This window comes from Trachinotus anak, unplaced genomic scaffold (genome assembly GCF_046630095.1).
Source record: "Trachinotus anak isolate AG129_WGS33_773 ecotype Australia unplaced genomic scaffold, CSIRO_AGI_Tana_v1 ptg000002l, whole genome shotgun sequence".
In the NCBI taxonomy this organism is placed as follows: Eukaryota; Metazoa; Chordata; class Actinopteri; order Carangiformes; family Carangidae; genus Trachinotus; species Trachinotus anak.
In genome coordinates this window covers 9,204,116-9,213,254 of record NW_027273853.1, presented here as the reverse complement: position 1 = coordinate 9,213,254, position 9,139 = coordinate 9,204,116, and the positions used below count along the sequence as shown (strand labels likewise).

General features: G+C 36.2%; 2 protein-coding genes across 3 annotated transcripts; both read left to right on the top strand.

Annotated features, from left to right (window-relative positions):
- The first annotated feature begins 81 nt into the window (after nt 1–81).
- LOC139630754 (troponin I, slow skeletal muscle-like) lies at nt 82–2,826 on the top strand. The gene is made up of 7 exons (XM_071494443.1): nt 82–283; nt 1,098–1,129; nt 1,368–1,409; nt 1,548–1,679; nt 1,989–2,078; nt 2,245–2,418; nt 2,601–2,826. The coding sequence occupies exons 4-7, from the start codon at nt 1,563–1,565 to the stop codon at nt 2,685–2,687; spliced, it is 468 nt and encodes a 155-aa protein (XP_071350544.1). The 5' UTR covers nt 82–283; nt 1,098–1,129; nt 1,368–1,409; nt 1,548–1,562; the 3' UTR covers nt 2,688–2,826.
- A 14-nt stretch (nt 2,827–2,840) lies between these two features.
- On the top strand, nt 2,841–9,128 carry LOC139630770 (troponin I, slow skeletal muscle-like). Of its 2 annotated transcripts, XM_071494465.1 has the most exons (7): nt 2,841–5,796; nt 6,400–6,434; nt 6,687–6,728; nt 7,100–7,231; nt 7,343–7,432; nt 8,139–8,312; nt 8,417–9,128. In XM_071494465.1, exons 4-7 carry the CDS (start codon nt 7,127–7,129, stop codon nt 8,504–8,506), a joined length of 459 nt encoding a protein of 152 aa, XP_071350566.1. In that variant the 5' UTR covers nt 2,841–5,796; nt 6,400–6,434; nt 6,687–6,728; nt 7,100–7,126; the 3' UTR covers nt 8,507–9,128. The 2 variants fall into 2 exon arrangements, with proteins under 2 accessions (XP_071350566.1, XP_071350574.1); XM_071494473.1 differs by lacking the exons at nt 2,841–5,796; nt 6,400–6,434 and having other exon boundaries at nt 6,443–6,728.
- Nucleotides 9,129–9,139: the final 11 nt, after the last annotated feature.

Here is a 9,139-nt window from a genome sequence, read left to right as displayed (position 1 = left end):
TTTAGTAACAGTTAAAATCATGATGGTGTGTTCAACTCACACAAAATAGACACAACAGGCAAGGCTGCTCTAACATCCTGTAATCTTAGCGTTGAGCAATGGGAGCATGTTGGGGGATGCCATGTAGAAGATATACGTATACTGGCTGTCAGGACAGATGAGGCTATTTTAGTTGACCACTCACAGAAGGCAATAGGACTCATTAAATTTGACTTGAATTTTCCTCTTGTCATTTTAAGACAGAGACTCCTCACCTCAACAGGTTTTTTGCAGAGATAAAAAGGTATGTGGATGTTTGTGATGATGATAGTGTGGGTTATATAAGGATATATAAGACAGTTACATCATTTCACCTGTTGCATTTATCTGAAATAATTTAATGAATAGCAGGAGCCTTATTAGCCTGTAACATACAGAGTCAGTAGAAAAACACAAACATGCAAATTTACTGTAAATGTAAGATTAATGACAGTTAGATTTTTTTAAGAGAACAAAATATTAGATATGGCAACACCAAAATAGGACAATATATATATGTTTTTTAATGTAAAGGTACATTTAGTTTAGCCATGTAATGTTTAAATTCTCTTAAGTCATTTAGATAATATGCACTTTAGTCACTTGCAGTACCAAGTAGCAACATGCAATGTTTTGAGATGTTTTGTTACATACTGTCTTATTTGGCAGTAACTAATTCTGATTTTGATTCTGAAAATGGATGGAGCTCCAGCTGGGATTAAAAACAGAATAGCACTCAAACAGTCGGCAGCACTCATTCATGCAGTGCTGCTAATTCAAAGGCTTAACCTTTGTAGGTATTTTACCATACCAAGGTCTGGGCGACTTTAACTTGACTTTAGCGCACTCAACTAAAGGTGAATAAAATGTTTGTGCAGTAGAAACAAAAATACTGGTTAATGAATCACAAAATAATTAAATATTAGTTCATTTCTAAAAACTGAGGGTGGTGTGGTTTATCAAATATCTTGCACTTTGATTCTAAAAAGGAAAAATGCTATGGTACTGCATATATGTATTGCTACTACTGCAACTATTACTATATCTGAATAATGCTTTTTTTTTTCATTTTTCAACAGAGGAAAACCATCCAACCATGTCTGAGGCGTAAGTTATATATTGGTTAATTATGTAAATCAGCATTTATAAATCATTGTCATGTCTTCAGATATTCATCATGTCATTACTAACTTACATATATTTTTCTTTCCCATATCTCAATCTCCACTACAGAGCGGTAAGTTATTATTTTTTACAGTATATACAAAGAAGCTTTATTTAGAAACCATGTGTGTCTTTTTTATGTAAGTGTTGCTTCATTCAGTTTTTGTCTACTGCCTTTCGTTTAGAAAAAATCGAAGATTTCTGCATCTCGCAGACTGGCTCTCAAGGTAATGTCTCTTTTTGTCTTTCCAACATAATCCGTGTGGCCATCTGACCAATAACAATTTACAGTTAAATCAACTTCATGGCACAATCCACATGTCCACAAAGAGCTTCACTAAACTAAACTTTTCTACCTAATTTAGACCAAACTGCTGAAAATGGCATCTGTGATGTTGGAGAAGGAGAGGGAGGAAAAGAAGCTGGAGAGAGAAACTACTTTGAGTGAGAGAGTCCCTCCACTCCAGCTGTCTGGTTTGTCCCTGCAGGACCTTCAGGTATGTTCAGGTCACTGCATGAACTGCCAATCATACGGCAATGAAACAACATGGTTGAAATGTTCCACTCCTTTGATGTATACAGATGTCATGTTCATTTGCCATAGGTGCATCAGAAGGTAGGCGCCTCAACAGTAATAAGTCATACTATTAGAAAAAAATATTCATTTGCATATTAATGTTTCATAAATGTTGCATCACCATACAGAAAAATACAACCTTTGGGTTTGAGATGTGCAGCTGTACAATAAACCAGGGGACTGTGGGTTTGCAAGAATTTGTTCAGTTGGATTCTCTTTCTGTCTACAGGCTCTGTGCAAAGAACTGCACCATAAGATTGATGTGGTAGATGAAGAGCGCTACGACATTGAAGCCAAGGTGGCTAAAAATAACAAGGAGGTACTTATTCATTCATAATTATTTGATTTAAATCTGTCTTTTATTTTAGATGGGTTAAAAGCCTTGTTGAATGTGTTTTAATACATTTTTTAATTTATTTCCATTGTCAGAATTTGTTCTGTGCACAACTGCATAATTTCTACTTACATATAATTGTTTTTTGCAGATTGAGAATCTGTCTCAGAAGATCTTTGAGCTGAAGGGTAAGATGAAGCGACCTGCTCTTAAGAGGGTGAAGATCTCAGCTGATGCCATGCTGGGAGCTCTGCTGGGCTCTAAGGTCAAAGAGTCTGTGGACTTCAAGGCCAACCTCAAGACTGTGAAGAAAGAGGAAGAGAAGGTAAGAGCGGCAACTATAACAGTGGATTGATTTATTTTTAATTAGTTTCAAAATTAAATCAGACTGGATTGACAAGAAATTAGGATGAAAGATGGCACGTTGCTGTGGTTGTGCTTATGTTATTTTGGGGTTGTTTTGTGAAAATAAAGCATCACTAAGAATTATTTTTTTCTTATGAACAGAAAGAGGAGGTGACTGACTGGCGTAAGAATGTGGAGGCCATGTCTGGTATGGAGGGCAGGAAGAAGCTGTTTGATGCTGGACAGTAGATTTGTATTTATGGATATTTTAAAAATGAATGTTGTTTTACAATGGACAAGAACAGAGATGAAAATAGTGATAATGTCCCTGCGAACAATTAGCAAGCCCATAGTGTATGTTTGAGTGTGCGTGTGTGTACAGACTTCACATTTGTTTTACCTACCCTTTCACCACAGACAAAAACAGAGGGAAAAGTAGCCGTGGTTCTTGATTTGGAAATACCTAGACTGGTTTATGTCATGATAATAAACACTTCTGATTAACACACAAAACTGATGCTGCACTTTTCTTTTTAAATGTCTTCCTGATCATCACCCGAGACACAAGCCTGGGATCACACAATAAGCCAGATGGTAGAAATAGTTCCAGGACTTGCAGTTGTCAACAACAGCAGCTGAGAACAAAGTTGTTAAATCATCTTTGTAAATCAAAGTAGACGTAACATTCATGTTAAGAACTGTGAACGTCCAAAAATAAGAGAGGTCGTAGGTTCAGGGCTGCAATAAACCCCTCAGTAAAACGACATGGAGCAGCCAGAACACACAGTACCAATCAACACTGCTACTACTAAAAATAAAAGTGATACATAATTAGAGACAGAAAAGAAATTCAAGAACAATGATATTACCTCCGCCAAGGGGGTTATGTTTTCATCTGTGTCTGTTTGTTGGTTGGTTTGTTTGCTCATCAGCAGTATTACACAAAAAGTACCGAACCGATTTGCACCAAAGTTCATTGAGGGATGGGGCATGAGCCAGGGAAGAACCCAGTAAATTTTGGGGAAAATCTGGATCATTTACTATGCATCTGATTTTTTCCTCTGAAGTCTGGTTTATGTTGTTTGACACTGGCTTCAGTGGAGGTCTTCACTCTCTGAGTGCCCTTTTAGTTGATTCATTGTTAAAATCTTTTCAAGCTAAACTTCTAAAAAATGTGCTGGTCCCAGCTTCTCAGTCACTAAATATTTTGGGTTTGGTACTGTGGGTCAAATAAAACAAGCAATTTGAAGACGTCACATCAGGCTTTGGGATCTTATTTTGGGGACCAAATAAGTGAACGACTAAACCAGAAAATAATCAGCAGCATAATTAGTAATCAAAAAACATCATCACTTGCAGCCCTAATTATGATAATACACTCCATCCAGTATGTCAAAAAAAGATGCCATTTACTGGATGCTTTGATCCAAAGCACCTTTGAGTACCAGCAATAAAGTTTCTGTATTACTAACTATCTAACAGCTATTGTGGTAAATCACACACCAGGGTGATGACAGACAAAGGATATCACAGGGGAAGTTCACTGATTTAAACCAGACTAGTTAACTAGGCATTGTGTAATATAACAGATGAATGATGTCAATTCTGAGAAAATGATGGCATCAGGTGTAATCTTGTTTTGGCCTTGATGACAAATTTCGTACAGAAAGGCTGCAGGTGTCTTTAAATTCTTGCTCTCTGCTTTCTGTGTATGACAAGTGCGGTATTAAGGTTAGATTGTGAATATGGCAAACAAATTAAGAGTAAGGTTAGTTAACTTTAATGCTACAGAAAGATTGTAGTTGTAGCAATGAAAAAAACAAACAGTCTTTGCTAACTGCATGTCTGTCACAGGACACAAACTCTGGTCGCCTGTCTAAGTTTATGTCCATCCACCACCCAACTTCCATCCTTTCCACTGTGCTACTTATGGGGCATAGTGCTTCCTGTATTGGAAGTGCATGTTGGTATTGTATTGTGAGATGAGAAAGTGTCCAATGTGGACGTAATCCTTAAAGGATTTTTGGCTGGTCTACCTTGCAGGGAGGGTTAAACAAGAGATTAGAAGTCTGGATATCTTGGCCTCTGCATCATTCTTTTTTATAATCTGTCTTCTGAGAGTTCCCCAACTTTATGGAAGTGCGATGCTAAATCCTCGTGGTACTAGTTTAAAGTAAAATTATAAGTCATCTAAGGATAGTATTTGGTGTGTATTTCACTATTCTGGTTTAATTATTTACTGCCTATGTATTCTTTGTGAGGGCATGAGTCATAGCCTTTTGAACATTTGACTCTCTGTTATAACAATGACGCAGATTGACTGGCTCAGTTTACAAACCATCAAGCCCTGACCAGCACCTGTCATTGTTTCTCTACTCCCCTAAATAAAACTCAACCATCCTTTGGCTTTGTTCTTTCCTCCAAGGTGGTCGCGTAATGTGTCAAACAACAGCCGTCTGTTGTCACGTACATGCAAAAGGAATATTGTTGCATATACAGTAAGGTGTATTGAGGGCATGCCCTGATCATTATACTAACTCTTACTATTAGCAATAATCTGTTGAAAGTTAGAGTATAGCTTCAAACTAATGCAAAGAAAATAATTTTTAAGGCCGCAGGAATAGGTCAGAATACATCTCCAAATGTTGTGCGACAATGGCTGCTACTCAACAAGGCTGCGACACTGCCATTTTTTTATTCAATGGAAAACATGTTTACAATCTCAAAAAATTAGCAGTGATTCATTCATTTTCAATCTCTACTTTGTTTCTTAAAATCTGCATACAGATGAAAATTGCCATTAACAAGGCAATAAAAATATTTTTCATGTTTAAAACTTACAACTCATGGGGCCAATAGAAATAAAGATATAGAATGGTTATTAAAGGTGCAGAACAAGTGATTACAGATACTCCAGACTGAAATTTTTCCTTTGTTTGACACCTTGAAAGCTTTAACCTAAACTCTAAATGGTCAAATGTGAATATGTGTCACCGACTTAGCACAAGTGTGGTAACCTCTTTAAATGCTCAGTGTCACTTCCACTGACAGGTGTTGTTGAACTCACACAAGATTCCCAAAGGTTTAAGCCCATAAATGAAATTTTATTACCCCCTTTCCTGTCTGAATATTGTGGTGATGCTACGTATGTGCAACAGTAAATGTCACTGTTGGTGGACAGGCAGTAGCAGTAGCACAGACAGGAGTCTATTTTAGTGAGCCATCCACATTTGGCACAGACACTATAAATCTGATTGATTTTTCTCCATCGTCTCTCACAAAGTCGATGCTTCCCCCCTCACACACACATTTGTTCAGTTTTGAGGTGCGGCTCAAGAGGCTGTTTGGCTTCACTAAGGTACAGAGTTGCTATTCTGATGCTTGTGAATTAGAGTAGATGTATTGTGGGCATGGAGATGTTTTGAGCTGAATTCTGTCAGTAGGAAGAATTTCCTTAACATGTTAACAACTACTAACTGTTATTGTAGAATCTGTGAAATCTCTAATTAGCATCTTGTGATTAACATTAACAGCAAGCTAATCATAGTCATTTTACATGCCTGTGGATTATCTGGCCATTCACCTTTTTTGTCACCTATGCAGAGACTCTCGTCAGTTATGTTAACACATGAACTGACTCAGCACTTTGAAACTTTGCACATGACACAATACAAGTATTTTCGGTGAATTTGGTTTTTAGTACTTCCGTGTTTTTAGTTATTAGATTTATCTTGTAATGCATGAAAAATAAAATGGCAAAATTAAACTTTAGTTGTAGTTTGTTCATTTTTAAGTTTCTTTTAATCTTTGAAATTTTCATGTGAATTCCACAAGAATGAAGAACAAAAATGTTTTTGTGCTGGTGGTTATCATTTCCAAGGATTCTGCCCCACATATAGATTTTTTTCAATAATAGCTGACTGTGTAAATCATGCAACTGCACTTATTTTCCATGTTTCAGTGCAGGAATTTAAGACGATCATGGCTGATGCGTGAGTATTATCACTTTTGGCTTTATTTCATGTGTCTGTTCATTGACAGCTTAGTATAATATAAAACTGTGTGTTGATATTCAATATGTAAATATGTGTTTTTCTCTCTCGTTTAATGCCTCAACAGACCTGTGAGTATCTACAGGAAACCCCTTTTTTCAATCCCCTGTTTGTCTATTAAGATTATAAAAATCATATGTGTGCTGTGCTGCGCAATATGTGAGGATATTAAATGTTCTTTATATATGAATTATAGAAAAAATCAAAGATCTCCTCCTCACGAAAGCTGGGGCTGAAGGTAAGTTTTTCTTTATTTCTTTTTAAATATATTTATTATAAAGAATTTGAGATGTTAGAGTGCATACCTTTGTATATATTAAACTTTAGCTTTCAAAGTCATACACCACAAAGTGTTGTGTGCAGTGTCTTGCAATGTGAGAAATGGTTGTGAAGTGTATTAACTGCATTATACATGCAATTTACATAAATGGTATACATATGTATAAATATTTTTTTAATGGTGTCATACTCATGGTGAAGATTTATCATACAACGTCATATCAACAGATTGACAATTCTGTTAATTATTTTGACTTTTGGTAAATTTTTCCTGATCTAATTGGTCTCAAAATCTCAATAAAATGAGGAAAAAGCCATTTTCTTCCTTAGATTAGACTGTTGGCAGTTGCTGCTAAGATGTTGCAGGAGGAGAAAGAGCAGAAGATACAAGAGAGAGAAGCTGCTCTGGCAGAAAGAGTTCCTCCTCTAAATCTGTCTGGTCTGTCTTTGCAAGAGCTGCAGGTATTTCACGTCATTATAAAATGTTTTTCTCTCAGTGAACATAGTTCTTTCTATTTGACTTCATGTCATATTCTCATATTACTAGAGGTGCCTCATACTTTTTTTTTACAGGATCTATGCAAAGACTTGCACCACAAGATTGATGTCGTGGATGAGGAGCATTATGATATTGGCCTCAAGGTTTCCAAAAATGAAAAGGAGGTATGAGGACAAGGTCACAACATAAAAAGTCTTAACATTAACAAACACTGCCCCCAAGTGGCAGCAATGAGAATAACAAGCCATAACAGACTCTTAAAAGCCTCCTCTTCTTCAAACTCTGGTTTAACTGCAGCACTGCATCTGAATATTTTATTTATTCATCTCCAATAATTATTAAATTAATTGTTTTGTTAAGAGGTAGTGTATTCTCATTTTGTAGTGTTTGGGTCAGGCTTAAAGAGCTGCTAACTTTAGAGGAATTTGATTAGTGATCCACAACAACATCCAAACAATTTAGTTTAATTAGTTTGACAAAAAATTCTTAACTCAATTTCCACTTACTAGCTTTTTCTAGAGCTTTTAACCACATCTTAACATCTTGCTTCATCTGGGTAAAGCTAAGGAAAAAAAAAATTGATCCTGAGTTTCTTTAAATCAAGGTCAGGTTTTCAAGGTCAAGACAACATGAAGCTCTAAATTTAGGATTTAATGTAAGCAGACATACTGATAAATCCTAGTTTATATAAATCCATAAATGGAGGTGGATAAATGAACTGGTGGGTAAAAATGTTAGACTCTCAGGAGCTTTCTTCTACATTGTGTTCACGTAAATAAATAAATAGCAGTGAGTGTGATATAGTCAACCTGAATAAAAATGGTAGAACAGCAAAGGCACAATCCTTTCTATCCATAATCCTCTGCCCAGATTGAAAACATGAATCTGAAGATCACTGAGATTCAGAGTAAGTTTAAGAAACCGACCCTGAAGAGAGTCAAGATCTCAGCTGAGGCCATGCTGAGTGTCCTGCTGGGTTCCAAACACAAAGAGTCCATTGACTTCAAGGCCAACCTCAAAACAGTCAAGAAGGAAGAGGAAAAGGTAAGCCAGGCTTTTGCTTTTGAGTCTCACAAACCTCCAGGTGATGGTTATTTTTGATCAAATTACCTGTTTTATCTTGACTGTTTATGTTATGTTTCCTACAGAAGGAGGAGGTGACTGACTGGCGTAAGAACGTGGAGGCCATGTCTGGTATGGAGGGAAGGAAGAAGCTGTTTGATGCCTCTGGGAACTAAAGACCATTATTTTTGTTTAAAGCATCTTCTTCTTATGATGAATTCTTAACAAAGCCTACCATCTGATCGATCATATCGCAACATGAATGATTTACAGGCAGGATAAACACCCTTAAAACCAGGATTCTCTTGGAAGAGTAACAGACATATGATATTTTAAAAAGGACTTGTTTCAGTTATATAATGAAAAATGAATTACATATGGTATTATAGACATTGCTGTATTCAGATAACTTTCCATCTACTTCAGCATGACCTGCTATGTATTGGTGACACAGTGATTGTTTGCAGTAGTTCTTCAGTGCAGCCTCAAGATGGCAGTATAATTCTTTCAAACCTTCACAGTCTATTCCAACAGTGTTGAGTATGTTGACAGTGGAGAACTATTGATTGTCCCTCATAAATTAACAACGAATAGTGTGTTTTCAATTGTGATAAATCAGACATCCATTTTGTTTTTTTCCATTTAAAGATATAAAGATAGAAATTAAAATTAAACAGTATAATTTCAGTCTTTCTTAAAGTTATTGCAGTGGGAGTATGTTATCACATTTTGCTTATGTACTTCATCCAAAGTTGGAACAAGCAATGGTCTCTCAATAAAAACATGACAATCCTGCCATCGTTTTTCTC

Coding starts and splice junctions, on each gene's coding strand:
- LOC139630770 (XM_071494465.1), top strand. CDS start 7,127: ATGTTGCAGGAGGAGAAAGAGCAGAAGATACAAGAGAGAGAAGCTGCT. Junction 7,433..8,138: donor TTTCCAAAAATGAAAAGGAG/GTATGAGGACAA, acceptor TCCTCTGCCCAG/ATTGAAAACATGAATCTGAA. Junction 8,313..8,416: donor TCAAGAAGGAAGAGGAAAAG/GTAAGCCAGGCT, acceptor TGTTTCCTACAG/AAGGAGGAGGTGACTGACTG.
- LOC139630754 (XM_071494443.1), top strand. CDS start 1,563: ATGGCATCTGTGATGTTGGAGAAGGAGAGGGAGGAAAAGAAGCTGGAG. Junction 1,680..1,988: donor TGTCCCTGCAGGACCTTCAG/GTATGTTCAGGT, acceptor TTCTGTCTACAG/GCTCTGTGCAAAGAACTGCA. Junction 2,419..2,600: donor TGAAGAAAGAGGAAGAGAAG/GTAAGAGCGGCA, acceptor TCTTATGAACAG/AAAGAGGAGGTGACTGACTG.